A 17,342-nucleotide genomic window follows, 5' to 3' on the forward strand; every position below is an offset into this window, starting at 1 on the left:
GACTGTGGATCCAAGTAAAATGAAATCCTTGACAACTTCAATCTTTTCTCCATTTATCATGATGTTGCTTATTGGTCCAGTTGTGAGGATTACAGCCAAGAAAATCCTATGGAGCAGTTCTGCTCTGTAACACTTGGGGACATCATGAGTTGGAATGGACTTGGTGGCAATGGGTTTGGTTTGGGTTTGGTTTGGGTTTGGGTGGGAGGGGTGGTCCTCCGCACCTACCTGCCAGGGGTCCTGGGCTTTCTAGGCCTCGTTGGGGCTGCTCTCTGGTATGTAGCCACATTGGAAGATTGTGCTGAGCAGGGCAGGTGGCTTTATCCCTGCCGGACAGACAAAAGCCCAGAAAGGCAGGGTGGCTTGTCCAGGGCTGCACAGTCAGGACTCATGGTGGCCAAAAGTACATGCTCTCCAAAGCTGACCCCTCTGTGGGGTCACCCTCAGGCAAATAGCCTCCCCCTTGTCTAGGGCTCCACCACTGGCCACCCTCCCTCCAACCTCACGGCTGCCTTGCCTGACCTCCTGGCCATCCCCTCCCTGTTCCACCACTGTCCGCCTTCCCACCTTGCCATCAACCTGGACCAAGGGCACTTCCAAGGACTCAGGAGGCCCAGGTAACAGCTCTCCCCTCCTGGATCTTCATCAGCTGGCAATCTCTGCTATCCCTTCCTCTGCTCAGCTGTCCTATGAGTTACACATTTTTCTTGCTAAACTTGTGCCTCTTTCTGACCCATGGGGGTTTGGAGACAGTTGGTCCAATACTTGAGGTTCTCTTTCAGGCACTGCCTGACCCTGGGAGTTGGGTGTGGTCATGTAGCTGGGCGGAGGCCATCTGCCACACGCCTCCCCTCTGCACAGAGTAGACTCACGTGGGCCCAGCCTGTGCCTCCCCCCTGCCCCAGGGAAGACCACCCTGGGCCCAGCCCGTGCCTCCTTTCTGCCCCAGCCCTCACAGCACGAGCTGTTCCATGCTGGCTCCAGCCCACATCACTTCCTCACGACTCTCCCTGAGCTCCCACCATCCTTAAAGCCGTCCTGGCTTCCTTTTCCCGGACCACTGGGGTCTGACCTGGAATTGTCACCAACCTTGTCTATTTCACCCAGGAAGGGACTGAGTCTTGGCTGGGCCCCCACTCCCAGCTCAGGGCCTGAGAAGTGTGAGTGCTGAGTGGGGGTCTGTGGGGGGGGGCAGTGACGTAAGGGAGATAAGGAGAGAAAGACAGAGACACACAGAGACAGCTAGAGACAGAGGGAGATGGAGACAGACAGCGAAAGAGAGAGACAGAGAGACAGAGAAAGAGACAGAGAGGGAGGGAAGGAGAAAGAGAGAAACAGAAAATAGAAACAGAGAGGTAGAGAGTCAGAGAGACAAAGAGAGGCAGGGAGGCAGGGAGAGAAGGGGGACGAGAGACAGAGGGAGAGAGAGACAGAGAGAAAAAGACAGACAGAGAGACACGGGGGGCGGGGGGCAGGCAGAATGCATGGGCCCACATGGGTCCCTGACTGTGGACCCATGAGGAGGTCTGTCAGGCCCTGGTTATGGGAACAGCACTGAGGCGTGGACCCCTGGATGCTCCCAACACCCTGTCTGATGACCTGCTTTTGGGGGCACCACCCGGGCCTGCAGACTTTACGCGGACTGCCCCCGCCCAACCAGAGCCTGCCCCTGAGGTCCCTGGGCATCTTGCAGAAGGTTTGTGTAGCAGGCGAGGGGTGGTGGTGGGTCAGCCTGGCTCACCTCTAGGGACCTCTGTGGCTCACCACTGGGAGGTTAGCTGTGGGGTCACCCACCAGGCCCTTCCTGGGGGTGACGGTGGGGAGAAGAGGGTCCATGGGGAGAAGTGATCCCTCTCTTTGCTGGACCCAGACCCTCCCTCCACTATCCCTCCCAGGCTCCGAACATGCTGGAGGGCCCTGCACCTCATCTTCCCTTGTTCCTGGGCCATCAGGGGAGAGGCCGCTAACCCTGCACAGAGTGGTGATCAGGCCCCCCTGGCTGCAAACCACATCCCAGGCCTGGGTGCTCCTGAGGGCAGATCCGGGCCCCTCACTTCTCACTCCTCACCTGGCACCTCCAGGGCAGGGCCTGTGAATCCCACCTCCAGGCTACAGGTGACAGGAGCTGTCAGTGGGAGGAATGACAGTGCTGAGTCCCCAAGAGGCTGCAGCTCCGTGTGGCAGGGAGACCCCAAATCCCTGACACGGGCCTCCTGCCCAAATTTGCTCCTGCCTCCTACGTCCCTTCATATCCACGCTGGCCGCAGTGGAGGCCTGAGTGGGACCCTGCCCGACCCCCTCCCCACCACAGGGAGCAGTACTGGCCTCCCTGGTTCCCCTTGCCCTCATCCTTGGTCTGCTGAGGGTCCCCTGTCAGGCCGCTGCCACCCTGCCTGACCTGGAGGTGGTCATCCAAGGGAGGGGAACAGAGCACAAGGTCCCATGTGGATCCAGGTGTCCAGGCTCTCTGCGGCAGGCTAAGCTTCCTGCAGGGTGGAGGGGAGGCTGAGAGGGGCAGAGAGGAGCCAGGATGGTGGTTGTCCCTGGGGCTGGTGAGGGGTACGGGCAGCTCCAGGATGGTCCCTTCTACTCCAGGCCTCAAGGAGTCCCCATGACTCAGGCAGCCGAGGACAGTGACTGGTTCACGCAGTGGCCACCTGGCCACTTACTGAAAAGTGCTTGCCGGTCGCCACCCCTGGGCTGCCTGCCGAGCAGCCTTTTCAACCTGGAGCTGTTGTGGGCCCCCCGAGTGACTCAGACCCCCAGCTGAGCTGCAGTCCCTGCCTGCAGCCAGGCGCAGTCCTTGTCTGCAGGTCCGCAGGTCGGGATCCCCGCAATCCCCGAGCAAGGAGCCGGCAGGAGGCCCAGCGCCAGGACCTTGCAGCGACCCCGACCTCCTCATACCGCAGTGCGCGCCTGCCGCAGAGGAAATCCCGGATGCCCCGGGAGGGGGGCCGCAGGGGAGGGGTCGGACCTACAGTGGGCCCCCCTGGGGCGGAGCAGACCCGAAGAGCCCCGTCCCGCGCCGCGCCCCAGTCCGCAGTGACCTTCACGCGTCCCTGCCGGGAAAGAGGGCCGCCCGACACAGCCCGCGCTCCCGCCGCCTCTCCGCCGCAGCGCTCGCCCGGCCTGCCCGTCCGGGGACGGCGGGGGTACCTTGCGCTCGCTTCCTTGGGGCGTCCCTCAGCCTGTCCCACTACAACGAAACTCAGTGGTGCTGTTTCTAAGTCTGCAACTCGGTTACACTGCAAATTAGCTCCGGGCTGGTCTGCGAGTCTCTCTCTGAAAGGGGGATTGGGTGGGCTTTCGGGGGTCTGAGGACGCCCTTCTCCCGCCCTACAGTGAGCAGGCCCGAGAGCGGCGGGGTCGGCGTTATGGGCGGCGCCGAGGACACCCAGCCCAGTCAGGACCACGGTCACCTCCCGCTCCAGGAAAATCTTCTTCGGTGCCCCCCCAGCAACGCCTTGGCCTAGTGAACTGGGGGGAGGTGGGTAAGAGACCCCCCCCCACAAGCGCCCGCCCTGCTCCGGCTGGACAAGCAGGGATTTTTCTCCGACCCGGGGTTCTGCACCCACCAGTCCCTCGCGTGCTCACAGAGTACCCAGCGCGAGGAGGAGGGAGTGGGAGTGGGGGCTCTGTGGTGGAGGAGGGCAGCCCCCTCCCGGGCAGGTCCACACAGAAGGGACTCGCGTAGTGGAGGGGGGAGTCTGCGGTTCAAAGTTGAGGGTCAGGCCGGGGCATCTTGGGCACCGGATCGCCCCGAAATCCGGAAGGGTTGGGGGCGCGGCTCCGCGGCTCCCGCCCCACCCCCGCCAAGCCTCCGCCCCGCCCCTCTGCTCGCCCTTCCCCCGCCCTCCTCGTCATGCTCGGCCGCGGGCGGGGGGCGGGGAGCTCCTCCGTGTGACGCGCCCTCCTCGCGGTGCCCTTCAGCAGCCTCCGCAGTTCCCGGCGCCACATGGACCTGGCCGGCCCGCGCGCACTCCGCCGCTGATCGCCCGCCCCGCGCCCCGGCCCCGGAAGGTAACCGGCGCCCCCGCGCGCAGCCCGCCCGGGCCGGCCCCGCTCCCCCGGCCCTGCTCCCCCAGGTCCCAGTCCCCCCAAATCTATGCTCCCCCAGGTCCCTGATCCACCAGATATCTGCTCCCCAGATCCCGGTCCACTCCGGCCCGGCTCCCCCGGCCCGGCTCTGGCTCTGCCGGGACTCGGCGCGGACCCGGTCTGGCGCGCGGGCGCTGTCCGCAGGCGTGGTGCTGAAGCGGCCCCGCGGTCCAGAGCCCTCCCGCACCCGCGCTCTCTCTTCCGGGCTCCTTCCCTTCTCTGCCTCTCCGTCTCCCCAGCCTCTCCCGTCTTCCTTTCTCCTTCCCGTCCTCTCTGCCTTTTTCTCTCTTTCCTGACGCGCTCCCGCCTAAGGCCGCTCAGCAGAGCCGGGCAACTCGCCCGCAAAGCCGAGGGGTGCAGCGGCAGGAGCCCCGGGCCCGCGTGTGGCGGGTCTGGGCCCCGGGGCTAGCTTGGGCCTTCTCGGGAAGCTCCTGCAGCACCCTGAACCTCTCTGCGGCTGAGTCCCTGCGGCTCCCGCCCTCCCTCCCTCCCTTGGAGCCAGGGGAGAAGTTTGGGAGAGAATCTGCTTTGCACCAAAGGCGCCCCTGCGCGCCCGCGCTTTGCAGTCTCCACTCCCTGGCCCGGCCACCCCTCCCCACAACATGCCTGCACACGCGGGTCTCCTTCATCTGCAGAGGGGAAAACAGTGGGTCTCCAGGGACGCGGGGTTCCTTCCAGGAGGGACCTCACGAGGTGGGGGAGGCGCTGCGGTGATTTTGTGTGAAGCACTTCGCCACCAGAGACCCAGCTGGCCTGAGCAGGGGACTCGGACCCTGGAGCATCTCCCCACAAAGATGTATGGAGGGGTCTTTCCTCCCCCTCATTCCTGTTTGCTCCTTGCAGACTGGGGCCCCCTGCAGCTTCTCCTTTCCACCCCGTTCCTGTCTGGTGCAGGGGGTGGAGGCAGCCCTCCCCAGGATAGAGCCTGGCTTCCAGATGCCCCTCGTCAGAAGCCACAGGGACCTCCGCTGAAGGGCACCTGCTCAGGCCCTACTTGCCCTGGCCCTTCCCTGTCCCTTAGAGATACCCAACCCTTGTGGCCCTGAGATCACCCCAGCGGTGGCCACCTGGATCCTGGGCTGCTGAGCACATCCAGTCACCTTCAAACGCCCCCTGGGCCCCGCCCCCACTCAGCATAGGCTGTCAGGCTGCTCGGAACTGGACCCCCTTGCGTTGTGAGTGCTTCCTCCTCCCCTTAGAAAGCAGCTGAAAGCTGGACCCCAGAAGGCCCGGGGACCTAAGCAGACAGCTTTACAGATCCGGCTGGGGTCCTGGGACCTGTCCATCCTGCTCAAGGTGTGGAGACTCACTTCACATAGGGACCTTAAAGGTGCCCCTCCCAAGGCAGGGGCCCACCCAACAAGGGGTGTGGGGCAAATATTGATTTCCCAGACCTCCAGGCCCCACTCTGGGAAAGGCTTGGCAGAGGTGAGGGAGAAGCCGGTCCCTTCCCACACAGAGCCCCTGCTCCAAGCCTGATCAGGCTACTGTGACCACCTTGCTGTCCCCTCCCAGGCACAGGACTCCTGGCCTCACGCGCATGTGAGTTTCGACCCCTCGGAGGAGCCACTGAGGAATCAAAGCCATCGTCATGGAGTTCGTGATGAAACAGGCCCTGGGAGGTAGGAAGTGAGGGCAGGGCAGGGGGCTGGGGCTGCTCCGCTGACCCACGGAGACACCCGAGAGGCACCACTGCAGACACTGAGCAGAAGGGCAGGGGACAAAAAGACTGTGTCCTGACAGAGACTCAAGGCTTTCTGAATCTCCTTTGCCAGCACAGAGGGGGAGGGGTGCTGGGGGGACTGGCAAGGTGGGAGGGTATGTGTAAGCTCAACCTGACCCCAGTACTGTCAGGGCTGAGACCACCAGAAAGGCTGAGCAGCAATGCCCCCACTCAGCCAAAGAGGGAGCCCTGGTGGGGAAGGCTCCAGGGAGTACTAAAGGCCAGCCCTAACTGTGGCCAGGCCGAGTGACCCCCCCCCCCCCCGACAGGACTTTGCTGCTGGTGAGTCAAGCTGTGGACACAGAGGAGCTGCAGAGAGACTGCAACAGCTCGGGGTTGGGGGGAGGGTGCAGAGCTGGACCTGTGGCTTTAGCGAGGACTCAGTGGGTTTCACTTGGGATATGGGGGACAACACTGTCCCCAGGGAGCCAGGGCTGGCAGGACACAGGCATGTTTGAACACAGAGGTCCAAGGAGAGACCAGGGACATCTCCTGTGCCCCCACCATCTTCCAAGGAGCCAATGCAGCTTCTTATGTGTGTGTGTTTGGGAGGTGGACAGACTCTTCCTCCAACTGAGCTGACTCCTATTGGAAAGAGTTTATACATGGCCCAAGGCCATTGTCATGGCCAGAGGCCCTCGTTCAGGACTGGAAGTCCTGCAGGTGGGGCTGATCCACGCTGGCACGGAAGACCTGGCAGCTCATCCTCTGCACCAGCTCTCAGGGACTGATTCCACCATTAGAGATGTCTTCCCTGGGTGTGACGGCATTGCGCTCACGTGTGGTCTGCATAGGGGAGCATGTCACTCACAGCCTAGTATGAATCAGGTGATCTGCATGCAGACCTCTCTCTCAGTGCTGTTGCGATGGGGGAGAGGGAGCTGACAGGGGCTGTTGTGCCAAGAACAAGGGGAGGAGGTGGGGGCTGCACCCTCAGGCGCCGCTGTCCCCAGGCCTGGTGCCTGACCCCTCCCCTGGCCCCGTGCTGCCTTCCCTCCCTCCCTCCCTCCTACCGCCTAGGACAGGAGCCGACACAGATCGTCTTGTGGAGAATGGCTGTGTTTCCAATCGACACAAATTAAATCAAAAGACAGGAGAGCCTGGCCCAGCGCCACATGGCCTAAGCCTCATGGCCAAGGGTAGGCTGCAGATTCCGCCTAATTGTAATGCTTACGTCACTGAGACATGATTCAGGGACAGCGTCCTGGCACCGGGAGGGACCCATGTTCCACCCAGTAACTCCCAGGCTGTTACAGATAATTAATTAGGTGGCTAATTCAGGCCCTGAGGTAGGTTTTTAAGAAAACAGGAATATCTGATTTGGCCGTCTACACGGCTGAAATTAGCCGGGTAATTGCCACTCTGGCCTCCATCTCTGTGCAGTGTCAGCCCAGACAGCCTCTTCTGCTGGGGTGGGGGGGGGGGCAGGCTTCAAAGGGCAACATGGATACATGCAAGGGGGCGGCCGCTCTGGAGAGTGGGTGATGTGCCCCCCAACCTGCTGGGGGTGGCCGTGCACAGAACTTCCTATGTCTTCTCTCCAGGGTGGGCGGCGTTGTGTCTGGCCTCTCGAGATGAGTGTGAGGGAGAGGGGGGAGACAGACGAAGGACGGGGGGTCTCCAGACAGAGACAGAGACCCAAAGAGAACTATTCCGAGAGACACAGACCCAGAGCCCCAGGCTCAGAGAACCAGCTCGCAGACGGGGAGTGGGGAACAGCCCAGGAAACCACCTGGAGAGAAGCCAGAGAAACAGGGGTAGGGGAGAGTCAGGGAGACAGAGAACTGCCTGAAAACAGTCCGAGAGAAGGACAGAAGCACCTGGGACGCAGGAAGACACAGAGATAGAGGTGGAAACGGGGCTAGACGGGCCAGAGGAGAGAGACGGAGGAGCCGAGAGTCTCTGGGAGGCACAGAGAGAAGACGGCTGACGGGGACAGAGACTTCATCAGCCAGAGAAGGAAACAGTAAGAAGACAGAGACCCAGACAGAGACTGAGGGACACATGGAGACAGAGAAGTGACTGCGGGACACGTAAATGGAGAGACAGAAAGAGAGAGATGGAGAGAAACAGAGACAGAGATACAGAGAGAGAGGTGTCAGAAACAGACTGAGAAATAGGGCGAGAAATGTAGACAGCACCCATACATGTGCGCACACACAAGCACACACATTCACACATTTGCTTACTCGTACATGCAAACACGTGTGCAGACACGCACGCCTGCAGACATGCACACACGTGCACATACTCACACATGTGCACACACTCACACATGTGCACACGGATAGGCACACACACGCACACCCAGCTGTACATACAGTGCACACACAGACACACACACTCAGAGAAAGGCACACACAGACATGAGGGGAGAGATGCGGAGGGAGTCTCTGGGCGGACTGGCGTTGCTGACAGGCCCGATGTGACACTGTCTGATTAAATCACAGCCATTTGTCCCGGCCTTTTCCAGCTCCATGGGCTGCAGGAGCGAGTCCTCTGCCCAAGGAGGGAGCAGCCGGGACACACACCTCTCTTGCCTTCTTGCTGGTCCCTGACCCCGAGTTTCAGGCGAGACCTTTGCTGGGGACAGAGGCTGCAGGCAGCTGTGCCTGGTGGGGAAGCAGCTGCTGGGCTCAGGAATCCTATGTCAGACAGGCAGGCAGGCAGGCAGGGGTGTCCAGGTGCTCCCCAAGGGCATGGTGTGTCAGCTGGGCCAGCAGAGCCAAAGACATTGGCCTTGTCCACTCTGGGGCTTGGGGTCCTGAAAAGCACGGTCTGGTGTCTGGGGCAGGGCCCTTGACCTGGAGAGGACCCCCCGGTCCCTGGTCTGGCTCCACGGACAAGCTGTGTGACCTTGATCTTGGATGCCTCTGTACTCTGGCTCCAAGCCTGTCTTGGGGAGCGGGCAGCCCTGCCTGGCCAGCCTCGCAGGATCTGTTCCACAGGAATACTACTGTGCGCTCCGGGATGTGTGGCCGGCCCAGGGCTGGGCTGCTGGGGCCTTGGAACTCAAAGCTGATGAGCTGACAGGAAGCTTCTTTATGGAGGGACTGAGTGGAGATTTCCACCTGCCAGCATTGCTTCCCCTCTGCTTATGGAACTCACTTGCCCAGCAGTGGGGACTGAGCCACAAGTGAGCCCTAGGGAGGAACCAGACAGACTGCCAGGCATTCATTGTGTTCAGGCAGGACTACCCGAGCAACGACCTTGAAATCCAGAGCCGAACCAGCTCAGAAAGGAGCTTGCCAGCTGGGATGGGTGTGAGATTCCAAGTGGACCCCAGGCACTTCCGGTAATGATCCATGTAGCTGCCTCCACCCTGCTGGCTCGGTTGCCTGGAGCCCCTCAGGGCCGCTTAGCCGGCTCAAAGCCCAGGAAGATACCAGTCCTGGCTGAGCTGCAGGGGCTGCTGGGGGCCCTTGCTGAACCACTCCTCCACTGGCCTGTCTGGTTGGTCCCTGAGCCTGATCCTGCCAGCTATGAGGTCACTGGGGAGCAGGGGTTTGTCAGCTGTGGGGGCTGGCATGGACCCCTCGGGCAGCACCCTCGGACAATGTGGTGCCTCTGCAGGAGTGCAGGGAGGAGGCGGTGAGGAGGAGAGGAGATGAGGCGGCAGCTGCCGAGGGACTGAAGGGCCGGAGAGCAACAAGGGGGGTGCAGCAGGCTTCCCTTGCAGAGCTCCCTCCTGGCACCTCTGCACACTCTGGCCCATTCCTCCCAGGAGCAGCACTCCTGGGCTGCAAGAGGGGCAGGGAGGACAGAGGGCACCCAGTGACGTCACAGTGGTGCAGACACGGAGCTGGGGGCGTGAGCCTGTGCAAGGGCCCAGCGGTGGGAACTTGGCACGTGAGCCCAGCCCTCAGAGACCCGGCCCTTCCCCAAGCAGTGTCCCCTGCAGCACCCCTGCCCTGCCCCCTCCCGGCACTTCCCAGATGCAGGCGGGCAGCCCACAGTCCCTAATCCACAGCCCAGACTTGTGCAGACACCCCAACTCCGCCCCGCAGGAACCTGGGTCCTCGAGCCCATCACTCAGCTCCATGCCCAGCTCATCCACGCTTCTCCCAGATCTCCTCCTTCCCTCCTCTCGTGGCAACCTGGTCCTGGTTCTCACACTATGTGCCCCCACAATCAGTGTAGCCCCTCCTCCCTGCGCCCTGCTCTGCCTGCGCCCCACACGCTCCTCAACCACAACACGGTTGGCTCCTCTGCTCTTCCTCCAGCCCCAGCCACATGGTTCCCCCCTCCCCTCTTCCTCCAGCCCCAGCCACACGGTTCCCCCCTCCCCTCTTCCTCCAGCCTGCAGGCAGCAGGGCAGGGTCTGGCCTCTTGCCCCCTCTCTCACTCTGACCCCATCCCCCCCCCACCTTACATTGTTCACACACACTCTGCCCTTTGCCTCCAGGTGCCTTGGGTCTGCCTGGACGGCTCCTCCCTCCATCCCCTTCACTGTCCCTCCCCCCACCCTTGGCCTCTCTTCTGTGTGGGGGACCTCACGGACCACAGTCTCTCCATCTGACTGCTGCTCAGTCGGCCATTGCACGTCTATTTCCAGCAATTTGCTCTGACCCCAGGCTCCTGGCTGTAGGGACCTGGGCTGCCTCTGCCCATCATGACATCACCACTGGAGCACAGCACCCGGGCACACAGGAGGTGCTCAATGTATGTCTGCAGAGTAAAAGGAGAGACTGGACTTGACCTGGCTGAGGGAGACCCTGGGTGGTGCAAGCGGCTAATCCACTTGACTGCTAACCTAAAGGTTGAAGGTTCGAGTCCACCCAGAGGTACCTAAGAAGAAAGGCCTGGCAATTTACTTCCAAGAAATCAACCACTGAAAACCCTATGGAGCACAGCTCTGCTCTGACCCATATGGGGGCGCCATAAGTCAGAGATGACTCCATGGCAACTGGTTTTTTAACCTGGCTTGGGGGCCCTGGTGGCACAGTGGTTAACAGCTTGGCTGCCAGCCAAAACGGTCGGCAGTTTGAATCCACCAGCTGCCCCTTGGATACCCTATGGGGCAGTTCTACTCTGTCCTATAGGGTCACTACGAGTCGGAATTGGACTCGACGGCAGCGGGTTTTTGTGTATAGTAGGTCTCGAAAGTGGTGGCCGTCGCCATGGTGGTGGTTGTCCCAGCAACAGCTGTGAGGTGGACTGGTGTAAGCATGACAGGACAGGTGGCCCAGGACCGGGGACGGCTGACCGGAGGGGCTGCCCTCCCCAGTGAGGATGTGTGGGCTCTGAGGTGGGTGGTGAGTATTAGAGACACAGACGCCCCCCGGTGGACTGGTCGGCTGTCCCACCCAGTCTTGTCCCAGCTGTCAGCTCTGGGTGCCCCCCAAGGCCAGCGTCACTGACCCGCGGGCCTCCTTGGGCTCCTTACGGGAGCTCTGGCTGCTTCTTCAGAGCAGCTGCATCGGTCACAGGGCAGGAGCGGGTAGCTCAGCCCCAGGGCTTCCTCTCCCCAGAGACGGCCAGGCTGTGCCCAGGGACCCCAGTCTCACAGGCCACAGGGAGTGGGCAAACAGGAGGCTTTTGTCCTATGGTTGTCTTCCTCTTCACGTGCAGCCCTGAGAGGGACTGAGCTGGGCCAGTGGGACGTAACTGCTTTGGGGCCTTGAGTTCACTCTGGGGTGGTTTCCTTGGCTGATCACGCAGCAACTTCAGTTTCTTCAAACTCAGTAGGAGACTTGACCCCCAAGGACATGGAGTGCGGACAGCTGGGAAGAGAGGGCTTCACAGAGAAGGTGACATTTGAGATGGGTCTCAAAGGATGAGTAGACAAGGCAGGGACGCAGCACTTACAAAAGCCCAGTGGCCGCTTAGGTGACAAGAGCAGGGAGCTGGGGTAGGGGAGAAGCAGCAGCGGGAGATGTGGTTGGGGAAGCTTTATTGTAGGATCCCAACAGTCCTGCCCACGGCTGGGTCAGCTCACTTGAACTTAATTCCTGAGGTCAGGAAGCCATGGGCAGCTGTGGGCACACATGCCTGATAGCAGGTGGCCCTGGGTATGCAGGGTTGGCGAACCACTTAACTTGTTGCCATCAAGTAGATTCCAATTCATGGGGACCCCATCTGGGTCAGAGTAGAACTGCTCCATGGAATTTTCAATAGCTGATTTTTTGGGAAGTAGATTGCCAGGCCTTTCTTCTGAGGGACCTCTGGGTGAACTTGAATTTCCAAACTTTCAGTCAGCAGGTGAGCACATTAACCATTTGTACCCCTCAGGGGCTTCCCAGGGTTGGTTAAATCTGATGCAGTCGAGTTGATCGTGACTCATGGCGACCCCACATGTTACAGAGTAGAACTGTGCTCCATAGGGTTTTCTTGGCCGTAATCTTTATAGAAGCAGATCGCCAGAACTTTCTTTTGCAGCACCACTGGGTGGGTTTCAACTGCCAACCTTTAGATTAGTAGTTGAATGTAAACTGTTTGCGCCACCCAGGGACTCCCCCAGGTTAGCTAGAGGAGAATTCCCTGGGGGTCAAATCATAGAGGAAAGTGTCCAGCTGTTAGCAAAATATTCTTCCTGCCAAGAAAATGCCCTCGCGGCCTTGACGGGTCTTGGGCCTCTCCGGGCTCCATCAAGAAGCTGCGCAGATTTAAACTAGCCAGCATCGCTGCGAGCGGCTCAGTTATGAAAGAAGGAAACACGGATGTAAACAAAAGCGCGTGCATCTGGCAGCCTGGGCCACTGCCTCTGCAAAGACTGCGCACCACGGAACTGGCAGCTTGTCTGCAGCAAAACTGGTCTTGAACCGGAGCCAGCCGTTCGTGCCACATCTGCGGGCTCTGGGACTCAGGGTCCTCCAGAGTATAATTTAAAGAAACGATTTTCCCCAAGGTCAGGAAGCAGCAAATGGCCTTGGGCTATATTTACACTGTAAAGGACAGCGTTGGCAATTGTTGGATTAATTAATGGGATCGGTGTAGACATATCATCAGGATAAATCAGGCGCGGAAGTGGCTATTTTGGCCCGAACATCCAGCTTTTGTTGTTCGCTCTCCCATTGTTCCCAGGCGTGAGGCAGAACTCAAAATACGCTCAGGTCAGGTCGTTAGGAACTCGGAAAGGGTTCGGCGCAGGTGGGGTGGGAGGCTTCACGGAGGAGATGGGCCTCGAAGGATGAGCAGACAAGGCAGAGCACAGAAAGTGCAAAGGCCCAGGGGCCGCTCTGGCGGCAGGAGCAGGGAGCTGGGGTGGGGGAGACGACATGGAAATGGTGGGGAGGCCTCATTACAAGACCCAACGGGCACGCCCACAGCTGGGTCTTCTCACCTAAACCTAATTCTGTCTTGGGCAGGCCCAGCAACTCTCAGCGGGCTTGGTCCATGCAGGGAGGGCCCCCTGGGCCTGTCCTGGGGAGGATAAACCAAAATCAAACCAAACCTGGTGCCATCAAGTCCATTCGGATTCATAGTGACCCTATAGGACAGAGTAGAACCACCCCATAGGGTTTCCAAGGCTGTCATCTTCATGGAAGCAGATTGCTGCCACATCTTTCTCCAGAGGAGCAGCTAGTGGGTATGAACTGCCGACTTTTCAGTTAGCAACCGAGTGCTTTAACCACTGTGCCACCAGGGCTCCTTTCCCTGGGGAAGGCACCAAAACCAAAAACCAAACCCAATGCTCTCCAGTACATTCCGCCTTACAGCGACCCTATAGGACAGAGTAGAACTACCCCATAGGGTTTCCAAGGAGCAGCTGGTGGATTCACACCACCGACCTTTTGGTTAGCAGCCGAGTTCTTAACCACTGCGCCACCAGGTCTTGGTGTAATTCAGGGGAGGGGTCCTTCAGGTCTCTGGGGAGTGAGGATGCATTGAGTCCTGTGTCCGGCACTAAAGGAGGATGAAGGAAATAATCACCCGCCTGCTTAGGTCCCTGGGTGGTACAGTTTGAACCCACCCGTTGGCACAGTGGACGAAAGGCCTGGAGATCTGCTTCCATAAAGATTCCAGCCTAGAAAACCCTGTGGAGCAGTTCTACTCTGTCACACATGGCATTGCCATGAGTCGGAATTGACTTGACGGCAGTGGGGGTGGTGTTTTGGTTTGCCTGGGGCCTGTGCTGGCTGAGGGGTGAAAGCAGCCCCATGAAACCAGCTCATGGGATTGTAGCAAGAAGAGGGTGGCTGAACTGACAGCCATGGACAGAGAACAGCACTTCATGGTGTGGGGGACACAGTGGGGTGCCAGGGACCTCTCAGACGACCAGTGACACCCCTCAGGGTGCAGGTCACAAAGTCGGGGCCTCCCTGTGGGAGAGCCTCGGTGAGCTGCCTGCAATCAGGGAACCCCCTCCACACCCCCATGGGTGAGGAGGGCTGTGGGCTCTCGGCCGGGACACCTGGAAGGTCTCATGAGGGATCAGTCCTTAAATGTACTCTGAGCAGCCACTGGGCCAGAATCCTAGAGAAGGGGTTCAGCCGTCCACCTGTGGCGTGGGGGAGACACACCCTCTGAGAGTGAAGACTACCAGGGCTGGGAGTTGGGCCAATAGAAGCCCCCTTCCTCAGCCACAGTGATGGGTCACCATCCCCACCTGCCTCCCCTACCCTCCAGGTGCGCCCCACCCACCTGCGCAGGCCGCTGCTTCTGTTAAATAGCCAGAGACTCACTCGCCGCCTTTTGGTGTCAACCCCGGCTCCCCCTCCCCACAGATGGCCTGGCCCTCCTCAAGCTGAGACCTTTTGCAGCACAGGGGTTCTGTCCCTTGGGGTCTTTGCAAGTCCGACCGGGCACCCCATGAAGTAGCTGCTCCCTAAAGTGGGGCTCGGGCCTCACCATCCCAGACCCTCCTACCCCTTACCACCTGGGACCTCAAGTCAGGGCTTTGATGGAGCTTTGGGTCCTGGGTGGTCCCGTCCCAACCCCCAGTGCCCACCTGTGGGACACATGTAAACTGAGGGTGAGACCAGGCACCCTGAGGTCCTGAAGGCAGGGCAGGTCACCCCAAGCATGGGGCTCAGCCCCAGTGGTCTAGGCCCTGGGGGGCTGGGCCAGTTCCTGCCCTCCAGGACACTGACCAGGCTGGTTCCGGAAGGCCAGGGGCAAGGGTGAGGGCGTTTTGGGGGTGCTATTCATGTCCTTAGGTGCATGCTCTAGGGGATGTCCTTGTGCTGAAGGGGTGCTTAGGCTGAAGAGTATCCTGACATCTACAACTTACTCTCAGCTGGCTGGACAACAGCCACCATGTATATAAGTATATGTGTCACTTGTTGCTGAGTCATCCCCGACTCACAGTGACCCATGTACAACAGAGCAAAATGTTGCCCAGTCCCGCCCGCGCCATCTTCATAATCGTTGGCGTGTTTGAGTTCATTGTTGCAGCCACTGTGTATCTTGAGTGCCTTCCACCCTAGGGGGCTCCTCTTCTAACACTGCATTGGACATTATTCTGTTGTGATCCACAGAGTTTTCACTGGCTAATTTTCCGAAGTAGATCACCAGGCCTTTCTTTCTAATCTGTCTTAGTCTAGAAGCTCCACTGAAACCTGGCCACCATGGGTGACCCCGCTGGTCTTTGAAATGTGGGTGGCAGAACTTCCAGCATCATAGCCACCACAGGACGACACACTGCAGATGGGTGGTGGCGATGTATGTGGCAAGTGATGGATGGCATGGAAAAGGAAGAGTGGCTCTACCGCAACCAGTGGGGAGGCTGACAAAGGGGGCACGGGCACTCCTCCCGTCTTCTCAGCTCTTCTTCGGGCTGACCGTTTTCAAATAGAAAGCGGAGTAAACAAAGACTTGGAAGCAGAGATTCCAACGGATGCTTGTATACCAATGTTCACTGCAGCGCTATTTGCAATTGCCAAAAGGTGGAAACAGCCCAAATGTCCATCAACAGAAGAATGGACGAAGTGTACTACACACACGGATGAGCCCTGAAAACATGCTGAGTGAAGCTAGCCCGGGCAAACACTGTATGATCTCCCTTACAGGAAGGATCTAGAATAGGCAAAGGTGTGGAGAGAAAAGTAGATTAGAGGCTACAAGGGCCTGAGATGGGGAGGACGGGGAGTTATTGCTTCAGAGGTACCGCGTTTCTGTTTGGGGTGACAAAAACACGTTTTAGAAACAAAGAATGACAGTAATTGTACAACACGGTGAATGTCATTAATGTCGCTGAATTGCACACTTGAGAATGGTTCAAGATGGCAAATTTTATGTTATGTTATGTTTTACCACCATTAAAAAAAATTACAAAATTTAAAACAGAAGTGGGATGGTGGTGCAGGTCAGGGCCTTGAAGGCCCCAGGAGAGTCTGAGTTTTGCCTGGGAGCAGTGCAAACTCTCTAGAAGGTTCTCAAGGAGGAAGCTGGGCCCACTGGGAGCTGGACTCAGGACTGTGGGAGGAAGTCAGGGTGGATGCAGGGGACAGGTGAGGGGCTGCTGTCATCACCAGGCAAGGGGCGCTGATGGAGCAGTGACACAGAGAGAAGTGAATGGATTCAGTGCATATTCAGTGAACTGACTCAAAGAGCTCGGTGCTTGTTCCCTGGAGATGATAGGTGGGTGAAAGGTAGGGGTTAACACCAGGGCTCCCAGTTCTCTAGCATCTGGGAAGACAGTGGGGCCACAGGCAGGGTGCGCAGGGGAAGGAACAGATCTGGAGAGGAAGCTCTCCAATTCTGCTCTGTGGAAGATGGTTTCGGCTTCAAGTAATGGAGAACCAGGTGGACCGTGGCTTGTCCATTTTGCTTATGTGGTGAGATGTCAGGAGGTGGCTCAGCTGCTCAGCAGTGCCACCAGAGACCCAGGCTGTATCTCTCATTCTGTGCCACTTTCATCCTCAGTGAAGCATTCGTGCTTGGCTTGCCCCTCACAGTCACAAAATGGCTGCTGCTGCTCCAGCATCACATCCACAGTCAGGGCAGGACAAAGGGGAGGCGGGAGCTGAGGGACAAGCCCTTCATCTGTTTAGGGAAAACATTTGTGGAATCTCCCAGAGGGTTTCCACTTACCTGTGACGGGCAAGAAGAGGCAGGGAAGCGAGGGCCAGAGTAAACACATCGCTCTCCAAACAAAGGCGACAGGGTATTGGGTGGGCAGCTCATAGTGCCCAGCTTGGACCCAACCTGAGAAACCTTAGTGTCCAGGTGCAGGACCCCCCAGGCCATGAGTCCCCAGAGGGCAGTGGTGCCCAACTCCGTTCCCTCTTCACCCTTTAGAATGGGGTTCATCCCCGACAGATGATCAGCGAATACTTGATGATAAAATACCAACGTTGGTTCAGAACGCACTTCACAAACACAGCCTTGGATGGAGAATGCTCTGGCTCACTTTCCTCACCCCAGCTCTCCAGACACTGGAAGGGCACTTCAGAGAAGCTGCCTTTTCTCCTAAGACCCTGAAGGACAGCTTTTTCCTCCAGAGAGGATGCTCGTGGTTGATTAAACTGCAGCTCAATTATCAATGTTTTAGCCCCAACTTGGGAATAAAACGGATATCATGCACTCCAAAGGAGAAAGTTGTTTATTTTTTGCCTTGTTGGTTGGCAAGAAATTATGG

At 59.0% G+C, this 17,342-nt stretch overlaps 1 protein-coding gene across 1 annotated transcript in view; it reads left to right on the top strand.

The window, feature by feature from the left end:
- The first annotated feature begins 5,621 nt into the window (after positions 1 to 5,621).
- CPLX1 (complexin 1) overlaps positions 5,622 to 17,342 on the top strand; it is a 43,192-nt gene continuing 31,471 nt past the window's right edge. Inside the window, exon 1 of the mRNA XM_004383534.1 lies at positions 5,622 to 5,720. Coding sequence (XP_004383591.1) covers positions 5,690 to 5,720 — 31 coding nt within the window. The 5' untranslated portion in view covers positions 5,622 to 5,689. The remainder of the gene's footprint in view (positions 5,721 to 17,342) is intronic.

This window comes from Trichechus manatus, unplaced genomic scaffold, assembly GCF_000243295.1.
Source record: "Trichechus manatus latirostris isolate Lorelei unplaced genomic scaffold, TriManLat1.0 scaffold00111, whole genome shotgun sequence".
NCBI classification, from domain to species: domain Eukaryota; kingdom Metazoa; phylum Chordata; class Mammalia; order Sirenia; family Trichechidae; genus Trichechus; species Trichechus manatus.